General features: G+C 37.2%; 1 protein-coding gene across 1 annotated transcript in view; it reads left to right on the top strand.

The window, feature by feature from the left end:
* LOC118763576 (heat shock factor 2-binding protein-like) overlaps positions 1-23,948 on the top strand; it is a 342,154-nt gene that overhangs the window by 287,062 nt on the left and 31,144 nt on the right. Inside the window, exon 7 of the mRNA XM_036503167.1 lies at positions 8,975-9,098. Within this exon, the coding sequence (XP_036359060.1) occupies positions 8,975-9,098 (124 nt within the window). The remainder of the gene's footprint in view (positions 1-8,974; positions 9,099-23,948) is intronic.

Below are 23,948 nucleotides of genomic sequence, written 5' to 3'. Positions count from 1 at the left end.
CAAAACTGGCCTCACATGTGCAAGTATCACATAAAAAGCATTCAGCCCACTCTATGGAGTGGTTGGTATTAGAAAGGGCATCCAGCCATAAAAACCATGCCAAAACAGACACAGAAGCATGGTGCTTGCTCCCTACTGGCCAGCTCCCATCAAACCATCCAGCCCATGGAAGGAGGACATCAATGATGATGATGAAATAGTGATTGATGATCCAGTAAAGGGGCCTCTATATATAGTTACAAGATCTGCTAACAGTATCAACTAAATCTCTTTCTAATCACATCCTACCATCTTGAAGAAAGAAAGGGTATTTTAGATAATTCATCCCTAATTGCAATGTGTATGAATAAACAGATGGTCACAGCTGGAACATTTTTGATCATATGTACGCTCAAAATTACTCAAGGGAAACTCTATCAGTTAAGGTCTGTAAATTTGTTTAACTCAAGTTTTCATCACCTGATAAAATTGTTGAAGAAACGTGGCTAAGGGATCAGTGAATTTGACCCCAACAATAGCACAATCACTTCCATAAAACTAAATGCAATCATTTAACATCCACTTTTCCATGCTTGCATGGGTCAGACAGAAAGTGTTGATGTAAATCTTCTACGACTGGATGTGCTTCCTGTCACAATCCTTCACTTGTTTTTAAGCAAGGAAAGGTTTCCCTATAGCCTGACTGGAAATGAATGGCATTGCTTGTATGATAATGATGTTCATTTACAATTATGACATGTTAAGACATGGCTACGCACAGACATATGACAAGCTTCTTACAGTTTCCATCAACCAAATCCACTCAATTTGCTCAAGCTGCCATGCTGTGGAATTGAACCCCAAACCATATGGTTGAAAAGCAAGCTTCCTTACCACACGGCCATACTTGTACCCACTGGTTCAGGAACAAAATTTGTTTCAGGGGTTGAAACCCAAGCTCAAAATGTTTTACAAACAAGGTCATGTTTTTTGGGGGGTTTTTTTGCTCCTTGAGAAGAAACTAATTCAAGGTACTTCTTACAGATCCCTTTTTACTCACTGTTTTCTAAACCTGAGAAAAATAAGTAGGGGTACAAATTTTGATTTTGCACCCCCACAAAAATTTTATTGGGTGTTCTTGCATCCTCTGCACACATGCCTGTGCTTGCACCTACACTATATGCAGGTAATTTTATTGTTCTCAGTGTCCAAATCCTTTTTTTTTTTTTTTTTTGAGGAAATTAAACTAAAGCCATTAATGTCTGGCTTTAACTATTCTTGGCTATTAAGTTCCACTCTTTTGCTAATGCAACATATCAGTTAATAAGAAGAGTCCTCATCTAATGCCAAAAATGCTACGAAAAATTAGCAACGTATATTTAAATTGGGATGAGGTAGACTCAGGAAGACCTCGGATGAGGTGGTGAAGCATGACCTTCGAACGTTGGGCCTCACCAAGATAATGACAAGTGACCAAGACCTTTGGAAATATGCTGTGCAAGAGAAGACCCGGCAAGCCAAGTGAGACTGTAACTGTGACCTTTGCCAGTGCAGTATAACCAGCCCATTTAAGAGTACCCTTCAATCATTGGGCAATAAATTGTGCTTGCAAAGACCTGTTGAGGCAAGTGAAGTTGTTGTTGTAGCCGATGACAGTACCACCTGATTGGCACCCATGCCAGTGGCACGTAAAAAGCATCATTCAAGCATGGTCAATGTCAGTGCCGGTGACATGTAAAAAGCACCATTCGAGTGTGGTCGATACCAGTGCCAGCTGACCGGCTCCCCGTGCCATTGGCACATAAAAATTACCATTCGTACGTGGTCGTCACCAGTGCCGCCTGACTGGCTCTTGTGCCAGGGACATGTAAAAAGCACTCACTACACTGTCAGAGTGGTTGGTTTTAGGAAGGGCATCCAGCTGTATAAACGTTACCAGATCTGATTTGTCCCCCTGGTGCAGCCTTCTGGCTTGCCAGCCCTCAATCAAACCATCCAACCCATGCCAGCATGGAAAGCTGATGTTAAACGATGATGATGATGATGTAATTGATGAATTAAAATTTTAAATGGTTGGGAAATAATCTCTAATGAATTACCCTATCCTCAGTCAGTGATATGCTATATATTTTTCTTTCGATATCCTTATTTTCGTAAAATAAAACAACTGCATCACTCCTTCACTGCTAATGAGAACGTAACAGAAACTTTATACTTTTGTGTAATTGAGAGGAGATGGCAAATTTTTTGAGGTATTCCTAATCTAAGGATAACTGGATGGGATTAGTAGAGTTGATGTTTACTTTGAATTATTCCACTTAAGTTGTTGGAAGATCTTATTATCAGTGCTGTCAAGTTCTTTGGATTTGCATCTGCTACATTTCTTTTAATTATACCTTCCAAAAAGTTTGACTCTGTTGGGGAGATATTTTGCCCTACTAGAATGGCAGACCTTGTGAACAAGAAGTGTCAGTTACTTCATGTACCTAAACGCTTGAAAGATTCATTCATGAATTGATTCAATGACAGTCCTCTGTTGAAAGAGAATAATGAATTAAGGCGGCGAGCTGGCAGGAAAAGGCATTGAGCTGGCAGAATTGTTAGCACGCCGGGCGAAATGCTTAGCGGTATTTCATCTGCCACTACGTTCTAAGTTTAAATTCTGCCGACGTCGGCTTTGCCTTTCATTTTTTTGGGTCAATTAAATAAGTACCAGTTATGCACTGAGGTCAATATAATCAACTTAATCCATTTGTCTGTCCTTGTTTGTCCTCTCTGTGTTTAGCCCCTTGTGGGTAGTAAAGAAATAGGTATTTCGTCTGTCTTTACATTCTGAGTTCAAATTCTGCCAAAGTTGACTTTGTCTTTCATCCTTTCAGGGTCGATAAATTAAGTACCGTTTGCATACTGAGGTTGATCTAATTGACTGGCCCCCTCCCCAAAAATTCCGGGCCTTGTGCCTGGAATAGAAAAGAAAAGAGAATAATAGAGAAAGAGAAACTTGATACTTCAATATGAAACTAATTTGATGAAAGAATTGCAATAAATGTTATGGTGAGTTTAGTGGATTATCAAATTTGTAAATCTAGCTTTAAGATTTGAGCAGTTTTTTTAGAAAATGTTTGAAGACTAATGGCAGAGAGATAGCATGTGAAATATAACATAAACCACTAAAGATATGATTAGAGACTTTGAAATATTGATTTCAAACTTTGACACAAGGCCAGCAATTTCGGGGGAGGGGTAAGTCAATGACATCGACCAAGGCAAATTTGACTTTGGTAGTATTTGAACTCAGAATGTAAAGACAAATGAAATACCACTGAGCATTTTGCCCGGCATGCTAACGATTCTGTCCCCTCACTGCCTTAGATACTTTGAAATACCATGGGCATATGGGATAGTGGTTAAGAGCACGGGCTACTAACCCCAAGATTCTGAGTTCAATTCCAGGCAGTGACCTGAATAATAATATCATAATGAGAACCCAGGTTCGAAATTTCCCCAAGACACCTGATGAAGGCTGGAGGGTATATCAGCTGAAACGTGTTAGCAACAAACAAGATGAGGGCAAATATCTGTCAAATGTAAATAATATAAATAAGGTACATAGTTCCTCATCTCTTAAATATAGAACTGTATTAACAAGAACAATATCAGAATGGTCTTTCCTCCTGGACCAACAGTGACTTCATTTACTATGTGAATATCACTTCACACTGAATCCTATTCTTTTACTATTTGCTGCATAATCCCCAACAACCTCAGCATTTGAACATCTTGGATTTTTCTCCAGAGAATACCACACATCACTTTCTAATAAAAGAATCTTCCTTTTTATGACAAAGGCTTGTAAAAGTTTTTCATTAGATCGGATAAATATTTCTTTCTTTAGCATAAATAATTATTTTATTATTATTGTCTACAGCACAGGTCAGTTTTTTGAAAAATGATAGAAAATTGAAGAGTTCAAGTTTTATATCTATGCATATGAGAAAATGTGTTTACTACAGTAATGGAATTTACTTTACTGGATCAAAATTTATGTAAACACAACATAATATTTATACTGGTTTGTAGCAGAAGTCATGCAGATCAAATAGAATCAATATAGTGTGTTGTGTGTGTGTGTATAAACATGCATACATACACACATGTATATGTCTCTAATTACAGGTAAATGCTTTTACTGACGACATAGTGTGAAAATCTGATTTTGATAAATATATTATAAACTCTGCTTAATGTATTGTGTAATTTTTACTTACATTTGTTTACTCAAATGCACACATTTTAAACTTATAGTCCTTCAATCCCCTCTCCCCTGCCACTTTCTTTACCATTATTATTATCATGGTTAAAGATCACGAGTATGCCAAACCAAATGCTTAGCAGCACACTGTCTGTCAGTACATTCTAAGTTCAAATTCTGCCAAGGTCAGCTTTGCCTTTCATTCTTTCAGGTTCGATGAAATAAGTACCAGTTATGCACTGGGGGTTAATGTAATTGATCAGCCCCCTACCCCCAAAATTCAGGCCTTGTGCATATAATAGAAAGGATTATTATTATTATTATCATTGTTGTTATTATTATTATTATTATTATTATTATTATTATTATTATAAGGTGGCATTTGGCAGAACCATTAGCTTGCTGGCAAAAATGCTTGGCAGCATTTCATCCATCCTTACATTCTGAGTTCAGATTCCACTGGGGTCGACTTTGCTGGCAGAATCATTAGCACACTGGACAAAATGCTTAGCGGTATTTCACCCATCATTACATTCTGAGTTCAAATTCCACTGAGGTCAACTTTGCCTTTTCATCCTTTTGGGCTCAATGAAATAAGTACCAGTGGAGCACTGGGATCGATGTAACTGACTATACCCCTCCTCCAAAATTTCAGGCCTTGTGCCTGTTGTAGAAGTAATTATTATTATTATTATTATTATCTCCTCTCCTCCTCTGTCTCCCCTTTTTTTATACAACTACTTCCCCAATAACTCCACCTACCCACAAAGAAAAAAAAATCTTGCCACAGACTATATAAAACCAAAAAGAGCTCGTGTAAAGCATTGTATAATGAAGGTGAACAAGCCAAAACTTTGAAGTCACAATCAACCTTTCCTTTGTAAAAGTTTGTATGTGTGTGTATAAATTTTTAGTCTATTTTCCATGTTAGCATGAGTTGAATGGATTGTCATAGTCTGACTCAATTCACATTTGGAGTTATTGTCCACCTAAATGGATTGAAGGACCACATGTCCTGTGCATTCCAGTTTAGGCCCTTTCTATCACCAACCACTTTACAGATGAATATGTATCTACTATACAAGAGTTCGCAGCTGGGAACAGGAAATGGCCAGTGCAGACAGCAACGAAAGATACAATAAATACTACATTGACAATTAGGTTCCTGTTTACCAATAGTTTGCAGTAAGTGACATCATATATTGCCTTGCCCTGGTGATAATAGACTGTCAGATGGCTTGCTGGCACAGATAGTTACTCTATCTTGGTAAGACAATTAGTATTGCAGTTAATTGGGATGAGATAAATTTCAAGAACTACCACTTTTGATGGGAACAAAAGATTTTTCTCTCTTTACAGTGAGTTTTGAAAAAAATGTTGCAACGCTTTGCAAAATTTGTGCATATTCTGCAGAAGTTTTGGTAGTAAATCCTGAAACTTATTAGATACACAATACTTATTTGATATATCAAATTGTCAGTCGACTTCAATGTAAATCAAACACCCATTTTCCTGTTTGATAACACATGAAAGGACTTTTATCAGAACATAATTCAAAAATTACCAATTTGTTGCTGTTATCACTTGTGTTGTATTTCATACAACAAAACCGGCAAAAAACTTTTCACTGATATTTTGAAACATTTGCTGTTGTAAGAGCCATCTAAATTCACCAAGCTACGTTCATTAATACTTAGTACTGGTTGGATTTTAATCATTTCATTTTCTTTGGCAACAGAATTTTTTTTTTTTATTTGTCAGTGTCTTTTTATAGGAGGAGAAAAATTCTTTACTGGAATAAATTTGCAGCCAATAAGAATAAACAAACAAATGTTGAAAAGCCTTTTTTTTTTTTTTAACTTGTTTCAGTCATTTGACTGTGGCCATGCTGGAGCACCGCCTTTAGTCGTGCACATCGACCCCAGGACTTATTCTTTGTAAGCCCAGTACTTATTCTATCGGTCTCTTTTGCCGAACCGCTAAGTGACAGGGACGTAAACACACCAGCATCGGTTGTCAAGCAATGCTAGGGGGACAAATACACAAACACACACATACATCATCATCATCATCATCGTTTAACGTCCGTTTTCCATGCTAGCATGGGTTATATATATGACAGGCTTCTTTCAGTTTCCGTCTACCAAATCCACTCATAAGGCATTGGTCGGCCCGGGGCTATAGCAGAAGACACTTGCCCAAGATGCCACGCAGTGGGACTGAACCCGGAACCATCATTATTTTATTTATCAATCACAGCATTCACAAAAGTTTCTACATGCTCTTGTGTTATATTGCCAATCAAAAGAATTTTAATAACAAATCTTTTGACTTTCTTAATTATCCTATAATTACTGTCCTTTTAGTATTTAATAATCATATCATCATTTAACGTCCGTTTTCTATACTGGTACAGGTTGGATGGTTTGATAAGTTTCAATAGTCTGTTTTGGCATGGTTTCTATGGCTGGATGCCCTTCCTAATGCCAAGAACGGCATATCGCCCATTGTTTGAAGAGTGCTTTTTTTCATGCCAGTTATGTGACACTTGCATTGGCCATGACTCTGATTTCACTTAGCTTGACAGGTCTTCTCATATATATATATATATATATATATATGTGTGTGTGTATGTGTATGTTACTTTATGGCAGTGAGACATGGAGCTTCTACTCTGGACAAGAGTGGTGTCTCAATGTCTTTCACCTTTGTAATTTAAGACACATCTTGGACATCAAATGGACTGACCTCATCACCAACACCAAAGTCCTCAACCGAGCCAAGATACCTAGCATACACATCTTGCTCCAGCAGCGTTGTTTGTGCTGGCTCGGTCATGTTCATCGCATGCCAGATGGAAGGATCCCAAAAGACCTCCAGTATGAGGAATTGGCTACTGGCACGAGGACGACCTCATCTTTGTTTCAAAGATGTCTGTAAGAGAGATGATGAAGTCGCCTGATCTGGACATCCTGAGATTGAAGGTGGTTGCAAATGATCGCCCACACTGGGAGCAAATACTGCGAAAGGGAATGAAGCGAGAGGAAGATAAACAGGTACTCACCATCAAAGAAAAGCACACTCGATGAAAGGAAAAATCAGCAGTACCGGCAGAGGGTTCTGTCAAATGCAGTCACTATATATGTGACTGCCACTCCCATGTGGGCCTGCACAGCCACGACAGACGCTGCACCACCATCAGTAGCTGACACGATTTCTTTGGATGCAGATCCATGGCCTCTCAAGACTGACAGATGCCTACTATATATACATACATACACACTGGGCTTCCACACAGTTTCTGTCTACCATATTCAATCACTAAGCATTGGACAGCCTGGGGCTGTAGAGAAGACACTTACCTAAGGTGGTGCACAGTGGAACTGAACTCAAAGCCACATGGTTGCAAAATGAGATTCTTAACCACACGGCTGTACCTAAGCCATACTGGATTTTTTTCTAGCATCTGGCAAGAATCCTTCACCTCCAGAATTTGGAAATTGTTGATCTAAATGACAAAAATCTAGAAGTTCTGCTTGATTACATGAATGTTATCAGTGTTATTCCCTCAAGTTCTATTTTCCAATATTTACCGATCAAGTAACACATTATTGCTGAGTCATGGGCTCCATATCAGCTTTCAAATCCAGATGCTCTTTAAAAAATCCTTTGAATCATTGAATTTCGAAAAGTATTTAGCAGTTGACAAAACAATCTGCAATACTTTTACTCCTGTGGGAATTTTCACAGCAGGGAACAAGTTTACTTTCACCGCCATACCACTATGTTAGGTTTTCAATATTTTGTAGTTTTATCTGACTTCCATCAGAGTTTAAAAGTTGACCTTTCAATCTTTCTTAGATTCTGTTAAACAAAGAACGGATTATAATGAAAAACAATGGTATTTATGAATGAAAATATGCATATATGCATGGCATGAACTTGTTATAGAACTAAAAAGTATATATAAGAACATTTTATTTCAAACAATTTTAATTTTTAATTTTTTCTTTTTTATAAGCAACTGTGCTCTTAATACTTAAAAAATGTGCTGAGATTTAAAAATAAGACGTAATTCAAAATATCACCACTACTTATACTACTGCTACTACTACGGTGATGGTGACAAAATACTAAAATTGAAGACTTTTATAGTAACGACTATTTAGCTGGAATTTAGATTTTGTGTAAGTTTTTGCTGACCGAATATTTCGCATGAGTGTGTTTTATCAAACGTATTATGTTTAACAACATATAAAGGAAGTTTAACCTCAATTATAGATTTGAAGTTATGTTTTAAGTGATATGTCTTTATATTAATTTATGTGGGGGAGTATCATAGCCATGTGTTGAGAGGAATTATTGGGGGTTTGAATAATTCATCCCTGGAAACATGGGTGTTTCATTATTCACTCTTAAACAACCCTTATTCAAGGACCTTTTGAGTGGGATGGACTATTTGACCTGTGCTGTTATTGTTAAACATAATAATAATGTTTCCAATTTAGACACAAAGCTAGCAAATTTTGAGGAGAGATTGTTAGTCGATACCATCAACCCTAGTGCTAGGCTGTTACCTAATTTTATCAACCCTGAAATAAATGAAAGGTGAAATAAACTTTGGCAGGATTCAAACTGTAAACATAAGAAGCTGGAACAATAACCACAAAGCAATTTTTTTGCCAATACTGATGAATGAATAATGATTAAACATTTTTTTGTTTTTCTGTCTTTCTTTGATAGATATTGCAGCATCTGCTTATGGTCGGGACTTTCTTGTGAATAACACCTATGGATGTCAAATTATTGATATTTTCATCACAGTATTGGCTGAAGCACCCAACAAGAAAAGCACAAAACTAAAGAAGTAAGTGTTCACCAAGCAATGTTATTTATTAATATCTTTGAATCCATTTAAGTCCTCGGTCATTATATCCAAAGTAACTGTAAAAGTATCATTATTTACCATCTCTATTGAAATGCCAGCTTCAGTGTTTTCCCTTGTCAGTGCACATTTATGGTAATTAGTGGAGGCGCAATGGCCCAGTGGTTAGGGCAGCGGACTCACAGTCGTAGGATCAGTTTTGATTCCCAGACTGGGCATTGTGAGTGTTTATTGAGCAAAAACACCTAAAGCTGCACGAGGCTCCGACAGGGGTTGGTGGCGAACCCTGCTGTACTCTTTCACCACAACTTTCTCTCACTCTTTCTTCCTGTTTCTGTTGTACCTGTATTTCAAAGGGGCCAGCCTTATCACACTCTGTGTCACACTGAATCTCTCCGAGAACTACATTTAGGGTACCCATGTCTGTGGGGTCCTCAGCCACCTGCACGTTAATTTCATGAGCAGGCTGTTCCGTTGATCGGATCAACTGGAACCTTCGTCATCGCAACCGACAGAGTACTGCGATGGTTATCATAATTAACATTTTTTGTTACCATAGTTCTCCTGAAATAAACCAATTTCGTTTCAATTAATTCTGAAAATAATGAAGAGTTTAACAAAACAGCTTTATTGTTAAGCTGGTGTTTGGAACCTAAATTAATATGGAATTTTGATGAAAGATTTTAATTCAGATCATGTTAAAAATAAAGTTTGTATCACAGATCTAAGAGCAGCCTTGAGCAGGTTGGTATCACAAGGGTTACACAATCAACTGTAGTGCTTTACTAATCTTCCAGTGGTGGAGTGGGTAGGTTAACTATGTTAAAATTAATATTTACTATAATTATTATTTACTTGACTCAAGATAAGAACTTCCACACAACCCACCTTATGGGATTATTACTTATGTCTTAGCGAAGGCAGAGGTATTGTTTTCAGTCATGTTTGTTTGTTTGTATATGGACAAGATATCTCAAGAACTGCCAGATGGATTCAGATGAAATTTTTAGGGATATTTGGCCTCGTGACTGGCATGAACTGATTAGATTTTAGGATCGATCCAGTACCGGACAAGGATCCTGGATTACTTTTCCTGTTTTTTTCACTTAATTTTTGAGAGCAGTCTGGTTCATTCTTAGTCTTCTTGTCTGTGAGAGCAGTCAAGTTTATTTCAGATATTCTCATTTTAAAAATCATCCCTGGCTAACTGCTAAGAGGACATTGGTGTTGCCTTGGCGGCAGTTTGTGCTCTCTGAGTGCTCTTGTTATTGTTTGTTTGTGGTTACAAAGCAAAAGGCAGAAGCTATTAGCTTAATCTACTGTTCATATAAAACCTTCTACTCTTCACGCCAGTTCACATTTCCCCTTAATGTATTTGTCTCTCTTACTTTCACCATCTCTAACCCCCCACACTTTATATCTATGGTTCTCAACCATTTTTTGCCTATTGACCTGCTTTGATTCCTATTTCACTCAGGTTTTTGCTGAAAGCCATTCAACATATAAAAAAAAATCTTATTATATTTTTACCACTAAATATTATCAAAAGTTGTATAAAATATTTTGTGTATTGTAAAATTATAACTAAATTATTGCACATAAAATTTAACAACAAAATCTTATGGGGACCTCCAAGGGCCTTATGGAGCCTGGTCAAGAACCACTGTTCTATACAGTTTTTAGTGAGTATACGAGTGTTTTCATTGTTAGTTTGGCAATGTGCTGATTGGGTGTGGGCTGCGTGTAAATGAAGAATAAACACTCATTCAATATAACAATTTTTATTTTGTTGGAGATGCATTACAAGATGTTATGGCATTCTGACATGTACCGTATAAACAAAAAAAGAGCGAGTGAATATATCATCAGGAGGTACCTACTGTGAGAGCTGCATCTCAACACCATGTGTAGGGCCCCGAAGCAAAGAAAGAGAGCTAGCAGTCCTACCTGTGGGCAATTGGTGAGCTGACTACCCAAAAGGGAAAAGAGGAAGAGTCCAGTCAGTCGGGTTCCTTATATGCCTTTCATGACTTCTGTTAAGGGCTGTTGTGTTTTGTGCATGCATCATGGCTGCTTTTCTTCATCCCTTCCGGGCCTTTTATGTTTAGCCCTGAGATAACCCAAGCAGTCATGACGGGTCTGCTACAAGTTTGTCCAGTCTTACCTCTTCACAACTACAAGTCTCTATAATTCCTGTTCTACCCACTCTTTTCCTGCCAGCATTGACTTAGAGACATTCAAACTAGACCTTATCTGTCTGGATGAATCTACAAAGACAATGGTTAATGGGACTGACCTTCATCTTCTACAATGAACTAATTAATAACGAAACAGTTGTCATTAGTAATACTGGTTTACAATTATTTTCGTTCTCCCTGCTAGCATAGATGCAGTATATTTTACATAGGCATTTCAAGTATTTTCTCTTTTTTTCTTTAACTTTTACTTATTTCAGCCTTTGGTCTGTGGCCATGCTGGGGCACTGCCTAGGAGGGTTTTAGTCAAACAAATCAATCTCACCTCTTATGTTTTTAAGTCTGGTAATTTATTCCATAGGTCCCTTTAGCCAAAATTTCTAAATTACAAGGACATGAACAAACCAAGACTAGTTGTATGCAAAATCATACACATGTAAAAATGAATATAAAACAGATAGGTGCAATATAATACCACAAAGGAGAAGTATTTTATCGTCACTAATTGTGACTGAAGGTGTTGAAGCACCTCCATTGCAAGAAATAAGAGTTAAAAACTGTTAATGTTGTAAGAAGTATGCAATATACTCTTTTACTCTTTTACTTGTTTCAGTCATTTGACTGCGGCCATGCTGGAGCACCACCTTTTAGTACTTATTCTATCGGTCTCTTTTTGCCGAACCGCTGTGACGGGGACCTAAACACACCAGCATCGGTTGTCAATCAATGCTAGGGGGACAAACACAGACACACAAACACGCACAGATATACATATATATACATATATACGACAGGCTTCTTTCAGTTTCCGTCTACCAAATCCACTCACAAGGCATTGGTCGGCCCGGGGCTATAGCAGAAGACACTTGCCCAAGATGCCACGCAGTGGGACTGAACCCGCAACCGTGTGGTTGGTTAGCAAGCTACTTACCACACAGCCACTCCTGCGCCTATATACATATATATATATATATGAATCAACTAAATTGTTTCTCCATTTTCTTATTTGCAATATAAATTAATGGTAAAATATTTCTTTACTTTCACCCATTTCATACAATAAGTAAGTTTATTGCTTGCAATTAAAAACACTTTTGTATTAATAATTGGGTATTATACCAACAGTATATTGGATAAGTATTATCCCTTAGTGGGTTGGATCTACAACCCTTAATTTTCTTGGTATATATATATATGTATGTATATGTATATATATATATATATATATATATATATATATATATATATATTATATATATATATATATATACATACGTACATACATACATACATACATACATACACACACACAGACTGACAGGGGAGATAACCACCCCATGAGCATTTGAGTAGTCACTACTGACAAGCCATTGACGGAAGAGTGAAACTAATCTAGTCTAGTGATCCTAAAGACACTCATGGGGGCAGTTAATTCCCGTGTCAGTGCATATATATATACACATATATATATATTGCATGCTTCTTACAGTATTAAGAGTTTTTAACTCTTATTTCTTGCAATATAGGTGCTTTGGGACCCTCATTCACAATTAGTGATAATAAAATTTTTCTTATAGATATATATTATTTAAAACAGTTAGATTCAGTTCCATGTTACTTCAAGTTTTGCAGGCCCCTAACAGGAGCCTGACTTCTTCAGGGTTTTGGAATGTTGCATTCAGCATTCCAGAAGCCTGAAGAAGTCAGGCTCCCGTTAGGTGCCTGCGAAACTTGGAGTAGCAAAGAATCGAATCAAACTGTTTTAAATAATACATGTAACTCCTACTAAATATGTTGAGTGCCCATTTTATTTCATTTGTGTCCACTGTCTCTCTCTCTCACACACACACACACACACACACACAGTGGGCTTCCACACAATTTCCATTCACCATATTCATTCACAAGGCAATAATAGAAAACATTTGCCCAAGTTGCCATGCAGTGGGACTGAACCATAAACCAAGTGGTTTCAAAGTGAGCTTCTTAACAACGCAGCCATACCTGCACCTATATTGTTGGATTTTTACCTTCTTTCAGATTCAAACTGTTTCTTGGCTACAGCTATTCTGGTCTACTGAGGCAAACCTGAAGATCCAATATGTGCTTGTAAATTAATTATCTAACTGTAGACTATACCATTAAATATATGGTGTCAATGAATTAGTCTAGCAAACAACTATATGGTTTTCATATCATTTAGAATTTTTTAAAGACCTGTTGATGGTATTGAATCACTTCTTTACAAGGACAATATTGACAGAAACTGTTTTGTTAAGTACAATTTTTAAGCTGTCACTCAAAATTGGTTTATGAATTTTCCATAGAATTTACATAGTGTTTGTAACTATCTCCAATACAGATAACATCATCATCATCATTTAACATCTACTTTCCATGCTGGTATGGGTTGGATGGTTTGACTGAGGGCTGGTGAGTCAGGAGGCTGCACTAGGCTCCAATCTGATCTGGCAATGTTTCTACAGCTGGATACTCTTCCTAATGCCAACCACTCCAAGAGTGTAGTGGATACATTTTTATGTGCCACCTGCACGAGGGCCAGTCAGACAGTACTGGCATCAGTCACACTCGAATGGTGCTTTTTACATACCATCAGCACAGGAGCCAGTCAGGTGGCACTGGCAAAGATCATGCTCAAATGGTGCTTTCAAATGGGACCAGTCAGACAGCACTGGCATCGACCATGCGCAGATGGTGTTTTTTATGTGCCACCAGCACAGAACCAGTCAGCCGGCACTGGCATCAATCACGGTCCAATGGTGCTTTTTGCATGTCACTGGCACCGGAGCCAGTCAGATGGCACTGTCATCGACCACACTTGAATGGTGCTTTTTACATTCCACTGGCACAGGAGCCAGTCAGGTGGCACTGTCATTGACCGTGCTCGAATGGTGCTTTTTATGTGCCACTGACGCGGGATAGATACCATATTTAATTAATTTAAAGTCATTTCATAGCACTTAATAACTTCCTAAGTGAATGCCTTCTTTTCCTATTTTTCCTTCTTCAGTAGACCTTGTTAAAGCTTTGAGCCAACAAGTCTGACATTTTGGATTAAATCTATGTTTGTTCTAATTTATCATAAATTAGGAAACCATAAATGTTGCATAGAAATAACTATATTTACTTTACTCAATGTGTCCGTGAAAAAGAAATTGTTTTGGATTCACAAGGTGAATAGCTTGATTCCTTATTAGCAGCTTGATAAGATTAAACGTTGATTCTGAAATTATTTGTAGAATCCCTTCAACTACGATCAGAGCCAGCTATCTGATTTCCACAATCTTCCTCTATCAACGGTGGCACCACTAATTTGGACATGTTTTTAATGTAATTTTAGATTAGTTCATGTAACATCACACATACCTCCACTGTTTATTCTATCTCATTATTTTACTTTCTATATAAAATTAGTTTAGATTTAATGTTATTTTTAAGTATCAAATTAAACAGATTTACTTACTAGCAATGGAAATTAATATTTCCTTTGGGAATAACATAATTGTTTATTTCCATTAATTTATATATTAGCTGCATGTATAATTTCTTTAAAAAATACTGGAATATGCATAGAATAATATGGTATTCAGTCATGAAAATATTAAAAAACCAAAATGAATGAGGGACAATCACCACCATTTCAACATCTGTTTTTCTATACTGGTGTGTTTAGATAGGCCTACCTAATAGTCATCTTCTATTTTATCCTGTCTTTAATTAGACCCCGTGTTGAACCCATTTTTACAGTTCATTACGTACAAGTTGATGTTGTATCTTTTATAGCCTCTACCTTCGTTAACAAGTTTCCAGCATTTACTGGGCTCCTAAAGTGGAGTTACTATGTGGAATTAAACCTTACTGAACCAGGAATTTGGTTCTTTCTGACTCACCGTTGCAGTATTGCCTCATCATATATGTATGCATTCAACATCAACCGGTTAGGAAATGTATTTTATAGTGAATGTTATGTCATGTAGTTTTGTTGGTGCTACAGTAGATGTGCTTGAGATGAAATGTTTGAGGGCTATGGTTGGTGTAGCATGGATGGATAGGATGAGGAATGAGGAGGTGCAAAGGTGAGCAGGAATGAGAGAAAAACTAACAACCGAAATGGATAGACGGATGTTGAGGTGGTTTGGCCACAAGGAGAGGATGGATGAGTGGCAGATGGTAAGGAGTGTGATGAAGGCAGAAGTGGTAGGCAGCAGAACCAGAGGCAGACCTCGGTTTGTGTGGATGGATGGATGGAGTGAGGAAAGCTTTGGTGGTTAGAGATGGCGGAGTGAGATAGGAAAGCTTGGAGAGTGTTCATGGATGGATGAGTGAATTGATGCTGCTCAAAGGGGTATGGAACCAGCATGATGCAGCAGGAGTAAACCAGCATATGCTATAGGGCCCTGCTGCTGATATCAGGGATTGTGTTCTATGCCTTGACCCGAACATAGGACGCGGCTTGCCTCTTTGAGCTGGGAAATGAATGGAATGCTTGATGTGGTTACCCCCTCCTAAAAAATAGGGAATAGGTCTGGGTATATATATATATAATACAATAATTATTGTCAGACTCTCAACATTGCATCATTATGTGAATGTGTTGAGTCTAACACAACATGGTTCATGTTTTTAATAAATAATCTTTTGCTACTTCATCTTGGCATTATAGGAGGGAGAGATCAATGAATTCTGCTGAGTTGTTAAGGGCAAAAACCAGTCTCTTCGGTTTTCATCCCAATCTATTGAAAAGAACCTCATTGGCCTAACTTCACAGTGAAAGTACTGATGCATATGACTGTTTACTGTATCATTGTAGTCTGGCTTCCAAAAGTCTGTAGGTTTTTGTTTTAAATTAAGGACCATTAGAATTGTATCTTTTAAATCGAGATTTTCTCTGGTTTTAAATAAGAATATTGGACACAGGTATGACTGTTTTTAAGAAGCTTGCTTCCCAACCATATGGTTTCACATTCAATCCCACTGTGTCACCTTGGACAAGTTTCTCCTACTATAGCCTCAGGCAAACCAAAGCCATGAGAGTGGGTTTGGTTGATGGAAACTGAAAGAAGCCCATCATACATGTGTATGATTGTCTGCACCCTTGTCTTGACATCATGTGATGGCTGTAAATCTATCTTCTATGAAACACATCTAACCATGCAGAAATATTACCTTGCCTGGAAAGAGGTAAGAGTTAGTGACAGGAAGGGCATCCAGTTGTAGAAAATCTGCCTTGGCAAATTGCATCTGGCCCATGCAAGCACGGAGAAGTAGGACATTAAAAAGTTAATCATATCCTGCTCATCTTAACACATGACCAAGAAAATACAAATCCAAGAAGATTGTCACTGTTTAGACTACTATGTGGTCTGTTTTCCTATACTTATTCCTAAATATGTAATATTAATTTTTAATTTGTTTCTCTTGGCATTGATACTCCTTTTGTTTTATTAGACTACTAAAATATTTGTCTGTTTTTCATTTCCCCCATTTAAATAGCTTTCATTGTACACTCGTGTTTTCTGCTGAATCTATTAACCATACATTCTTGTTGTTTCTCTTAAATTACTCTTCAAGTTAGCATTGTCTATTTCATGATTCTTTAACACTGTCTCAAATCCAAGAACTATATGCTTTTTCAATCACTCGCCACTTCTATTATATGCTGTATTGTAATATATTTGTTTTGCCTCCAGGTATCTTTCTTTGTTATTTCCTTAATTCCTTTCACACTTGCTTTTTCTATTTCCAAAATATCACCAAGGTTATTTTTTGCTTACTTAATCCATCACTGAATTCTCATCTGAATAAAGTCGACCTCAGGACTTATTCTCTGGAAGCCTAGTACTTTACTTATTCTATTACCAATTCACTAATCCATATATATTTACTTCACTCAGTTCAGCTAGTTTCCATTCTATAAATATTTTCAAATCTTTTATTTTCCCCTCATGTTATTTATTATTGTATTATATGAATACAATTTATGACAATATTTTTTTTTAAATATTATAGAAACATTGCCAGATCAGACTGGGCCTAGTGCAACCTTCTGGCTTCCCAGAACCCAGTTGCACCGTCCAACCCATGCCAGCATGGAAAGCGGACGCTAAACGATGATGATGATGATGATGATGATATTCCTCTACTATAGTTTCATATCCGATATATTTTTGATACTTTATTCAGTTCCTCTGTCAGTATTTATGGAGTCATTAATAAATGAAGTCTTTTTCTCAGACTTAAACAGGGGTACATCTATCACCACCTGTTTCTCAATTACAACATAAAACATTACAGGCTGACATTTTACTCTGCTAACATTTATTAAGTTGTTAATCCATCTTTCAACTGGTCCAATGTCATTGCTCTCATTTTCCGTCTTAGATTCTAGTCTCAAAAAAAAAAAATAATAAAAAATAAAAATAAGCCATATATCTTCTGTTTAATCCTTTTCGATGCAGTTTTCCATCATCTCTCGAATGCAACATGTATCACTATGTCTACATTGTAAAGTGTCTATACTTTTCTCTACTCAATTTCTCATATTTCCAAAGTTAATCGGATCTGCAGTGGTTTTGACGTGATAACAAGCTGGTGGCTGAAGGAACTTACATTTAATAATTGTCATTCATAGTATATATACTTTGAATGTTAAAAATATACATAAAAAAAAGCAGCGGAGGAGGAGGCTAATAAAACAGAAATCTAAACCTCTTATTTGAAATACTAGTAAGAAAGGCGACATACTGAAGGAGTTAAGGAATGAAATAATCTAAGCTAGCTTTGTGATAACATGGAAAAGAGTAGTGTTGGGTAAAATAGTATTCTAGGTTTGGCTCCTGATTAAAAATAAAAAATAATAAAAACAGGTCAGCAATCAAAAGGAGAACAGTTTGGATTTAAAGAAATCCTACCGCTGAAAACTTGATTCTTTAGGAAATGGAGTTTGTTTGTAGCAGTAATTATTCATTAATATTAAATTAAATGAAGGTTTCTCGTCATCTGTGTAAAAATAGCTTAAAGTTAAGCTTAAGTGCTCATGATGACTTTATTGAGGGGGATGTTTTGAAATGTTTAATATTTCCTCTATTTTGCAATAAATCCTTGTCACATGTTACATCAATGTTTACCATTCTGATATGGTTTTCATGGTTCTTCTAATTTAGACATCTGTTGCAGTGATTGTGTTTTGTTTTGTTGGAGCTTCCTTGTTCTAAATACTAAGGTAAACTAAAACGAGAATAAAATACCATGGTTTTCCTTAATTGCTCAATGACTTTGGCTAAGTAGTTCAATATTTTCCATTGTCATTGATAAGTATATTATTATTATTATTATTATGGTGGCAAGCTGGCAGACTCGTTAGCACGCCAGACTAAATGCTTAGCAGTATTTCGCCCGTTGCTACATTCTGAGTTCAAATCCTGCCGAGGTCAACTTTGCCTTTCATCCTTTCAGGGTCAATAATTAAGCACTAGCGAAACACTGGGATCAATGTAATCGACACATCTCCTCCCCCAAAATTGCTGCCCTTGTGGCAAAATTTGAAACCATTATTATTATTATTATTATTATTATTGTGGCAAGCTGGCAGAATCATTAGCACAGTGGACAAAATGCTTAACAGTATTTCGCCCGTCACTCTATTCTGAGTTCAAATTCCACTGAGGTCGGCTTTACCTTTCATCCTTTCAGGGTTGATAAATTAAGCACCATTGAAGCACTGGGGTTGATGTTATCAATTCGTCTCCTCCCACCAAATTTCAGGCCTTGTGCCTATAATAGAAAAGACTATTAGTACTATTATTATTATTATTATTATTATTATTATTACTGTTAACCAATAAGCCAATTATAGTTTGCAAATAAATTCAAAGCTTCCATGTAAACATTTATTGTTAATTCCTTCTTTTCTACTCTAAGCACAAGGCCCGAAATTTTGGGGGAGGGGGTAGTCGATTAGATCGACCCCAGTACACGGCTTGTACTAAATTTATCGACCCTGAAAAGATGAAAGGCAAAGTTGATCTCGGTGGAATTTGAACTCAGAATGTAAAGATAGACTAAGTACCGCTAGGCATTTTGCCTGGTGTGCTAACGTTCTGCCAGCTTGCCACCTTATATTTGTTTTTAATTCCTTAGCAAAGAAAACTTAGTTATTGTATGAGGTGATAATTAAACATCAATTTGAAACAAAAGATGAACATGTCCAGTGACAGGACTCATACTATGTATATCTGTTTAGTGATCCTATTGCCTTTCTCTCTCTCTCACATTCATCATCATCATCATCATCATTTAACATCCATCTTCTGTGTTGGGATGGTTTGACAGGAGGCAGCCAGGTAGGAGACTACGCCAGACTACTGTGTCTGTTTTGGCATGAGTTTCACAGCTGGATACTTTTCATGTGGCACCAGCACCAGCAGAGTCACAAAGTAACTTGCAAGACAAGGAATTTTGAGAAGGGAGGGGGCATCACGTCAGATGATGACAGGTTAGAGTGTGACAGAGACAGAGAGGCAGAAACAGGTGTCTTGCTATAGAGGATGTACATGGTTACCTAGGCAGATAGAGAGATGGGGAGAGAGAGAGAGGTAACAAGAAAGAGGACAGAAACAGGTGCACTACTGTAAATGCAAACAGCAACTAAGTCATTTACCTTGGTCTTATTATATTCAAATGTAAACCGTTGGATGCTTCCCCCACCAGCATCCCAGCTCACCCGATTCCTTATCTCTCTCTATATAAACGGCAGTTTGTCTGTGCGTGTTTCTGTGTGTCTGTTTGCTTGTACCCTCACTCTGACCACGGCTTTCAACCGATTCTGATGAAACTTGACACACACATAGCCCAATGTCATAATTCAAAACTAACGCAGCGAAAATTTTGAAAAGTTCCCCCAGTTCAGAAAAAGATCGATAAATTCGACATGGGGTCGACAATCAGAAACACAAACCGCAGATGGTCTAGGGGATGCAACTCGGCCTTTTTAACTATCAAAAAAAAATTTACCATCATTTTTTCCCATTTTTTTTGCTATTTTTTGGCTATAACTCTCTAAAAGTGTTATTTCCCTTACAAACCCGAGCAACGCCGGGCGATACTGCTAGTATGTTTATATAATGATAATATATAGCTTTGTGTTGTATTAATAATTAGCAGTATTGCCCGGTGTTGCTCGGGTTTGTAAGGGAAATAACTATATAAGCATTTTTAGAGAGTTATAGCCAAAAAATAGCAAAAAAATGCATTAAAAATTGAAAAAAATGATGGTAAATTTTAATTTTAAATCGTTGACTCATCGTAGACATTTTTAGAGAGTTACTTCCCTTATATAATAGCGAAAAAATGCATTAAAATGGAAAAAAATTATGGTAAATTTTTTTTTTAAATCGTAGACTCATCGTAGACGTGCGCTAATACCCAGAAGGGCTCGATATGAATCACGACTATAAGATACCCGGTTTTGGTTAAACTGCACCGCAAAATGTGGGAGTAGTTAGGAATCTAAATCGTAGGAGACAGACACACAACTTCTCTTTTATATATAAAGATAATTCAAATGTAACTAAGAGTACCGGATACGTGTATGTATGCACTTATGTGGACACTATATATATATAGTGTCCTCATATTTTGTTATCTTACCATTTTTACCAATATATATATATATATATATATATATATATAATATATAGAGAGGAGAATTCACAAAAAAACAAAAGACAAAGACAGGTGGTGTATTAGTATTAGTTTAATGCTCGGAAGTGAAAAAGTCTTTAATGTTTCGAGCCTATGCTCTTCCACAGAAAGAAACAAGGAGAAACAACAATAAGAAAAAGCAGAAGTAGGTGTATGTGCTTGTGGGTATGTATGTCTAAGTGTACGCTTATGTGGACTGCATGTTAATGTGAGTATATGTGTGTGTGTATATATGTGTGAATGTATGGTTTTATATATATATATTTGCAGCACTCCGTTGGTTACGACAATGAGGGTCACAGCCGATCCAATCAACAGAACAGCCTGCTCATGAAACTAACGTGTAAGTGACTGAGCACTCCACAGACACGTGTACCCTTAACGTAGTTCTCGGGGAAATTCAGCGTGACACAGAGTGTGACAAGGCTGGCCCTTTGAAATACAGGTACAACAGAAATAGGAAGTAAGTGTGAAAGAAAGTTGTGGGCAAAGAGTACAGCAGGGATTGCCACCACCCCATGCCGGAGCCTCGTGGAGCTTCAAGTGTTTTCGCTCAATAAACACAGTGCCCGGTCTGGGAATCGAAACCATGATCCTTTGACCACAAGTTCGTTGCCCTAACCACTGGGCCATTGCACCTCCACACACACACACACACATATATATATATACATAAATAAATAAATAAATAATTCCTGAATAACCTGACTAATTATGCAAGTAAATAGGCTGTATACTACACCGCCAGATATTACTCATCTCAGCAGTGATGCCCGATGCTCCAGGGCCTTGCCCTGTCTTAATATCCCCAATTGCCTTATCTATTATACTGCTAACAACTCTGATGGCTGGTCCCTCAATTGGTTCGATATTTGAAAGACTCTCCTTCCATTCATTTTCCACATTCAACAACCTTTCATAGTGATACCTCCACACATCTTTCTTCTTTGAGTCACTAAGTGCAAGCATACCATCATCTATTTGCACACATTTCTCACCTTCATCTCTATACTCTGATACACTGCTTTCCCATCCTGAACATTTCATACCTCTGATTTTCACACTATAGAACATGGGTAAATCTCTCAAATTCTGCTAATTCATTGCTATGTAAACCAGTCGCCTTGATTCCCTTCTGGCTACCTGATACGATTCTCTACTTCCACCATTTTTCCAGTCTTTCCAGGCCTGCCTTTTTGCCTTTATAGCACTGTCCATCTCCTTCTTCCACCACTATATCACCCTCTGTTGTTTATTATATAATAACATTATTTTAACATTGCTATCATAAACAGCTTTGGTAGTGAAAGAACAAGCTTTTAAATCACATCAGCTGTTTAATAACATTGTTAAGATATTTTATAAATTGTTCAAAAAGGTGTGACAATTACACACATACCTACACACTTTTCTTTATATATACATATATATATATATTTATATCATCATCATCGTCGTCATTTAACGTCCGCTTTCCATGCTGGTATGGGTTGGATGGTTTGACTGAGGGCTGGCAAGCCAGGAGGTTGCACCAGGCTCCAATCTGATCTGCCAAAGTTTCTACAGCTGGATGCCCTTCCTAATGCCAACCACTCCAAGAGTGTAGTGGGTGCTTTTTATGTGGCACCGGCATGAGGGTCAATCAGGCAGTACTAGCATCAACCACACTTGAATAGTGCTTTTCATGTGCCACCGATACAGGAGCTAGTCATGCGGTACTGGCAACGACCATACTTGAATTGTACTTTTTACGTGCCACCAGCACAGGAGCCAGTCAGGCAGCAATGGCCATGACTATATATATTTTCTTTACTTGTTTCAGTCATTTTGACTGTGGCCATACTGGAGCACCACCTTTAGTCAAACAAATCAAACCCAGGGATTATTCTTTGCAAGCTTAGTACTTATTCTATCGGTCTCTTTTGCCGCACCACTAAGTTATGGGGATGTAAACACACCTACATCGGTTGTCAACCTATGGTGGGGGGACAAACACAGATACACAAATACACACACACACATACATACACACATATATATATATATATATTATATTATATATATATATATATATATATATACACACACATACATACACAGGGGTTGAACAAAATAATGGAAACACCTTAAATTTTCAAACAAATTTATTTTATTATGGGGTAGGACTGCTTTTGGCAGTAATTACAGCTTGAATTCTACGATGTATGGACTCATACAAAGTTTGAATTGTTTCCAAAGGAATTTTTGTCCATTCTTCAGCTAAAAAGTCTCCAGTTCTTGTAGTGATGATGATGGTGGAGGATATCGACTCCTTATTTGTTTTTCTAAAATGCACCATAAATGTACAATAATATTGAGAAATGGTGACTTTGATGGCCAGATAAAATGTTCAACTTCACTAGAATGTTCCTTGTGCCATTCAGTAAGAACTTTAGCTGTGTGAATTGGTGCATTATCATCCTGAAAGATTGCGTTTCCCTCCAGAAACAGTTCCACAACCATAGGATGAATTTGATCAGATAAAATGCTTAAATAGTTTTGACTATTAATTCTGCCATGAAGGGAAACCATTAGGCCGGCGAATTTCCAAGATATAGCCCCATCAGATCATCACAGATCCTCATCCATGTTTAACAGCTGGAAGAAGGCAGTCTAGGTTAAATGCTTCTTTTGGCTGTCTCCACACGTATACTCGACTGGTGGTCAGAAATAAGGTGAAGGATGACTCATCTGAGAAAATAAAATTCTTCCACTGCTATAAGGACCAATTCTGTAGGTTCACACAGCTAAAGTTATTACTGGATGGCACGAGGAACATTCTAGTGAAGTTGAACTTCTTACCTGGCCACCACAGTCCCCAGATCTCAATATCATTGAACATTTATGGTGCATTTTAGAAAAACAAGTAAGGAGT

Source organism: Octopus sinensis, linkage group LG5 (assembly GCF_006345805.1).
Source record: "Octopus sinensis linkage group LG5, ASM634580v1, whole genome shotgun sequence".
Classification (NCBI taxonomy): domain Eukaryota; kingdom Metazoa; phylum Mollusca; class Cephalopoda; order Octopoda; family Octopodidae; genus Octopus; species Octopus sinensis.
The sequence above is the reverse complement of the archived record's forward strand: the minus strand, read 5'-3'. Positions and strand labels throughout refer to the sequence as shown.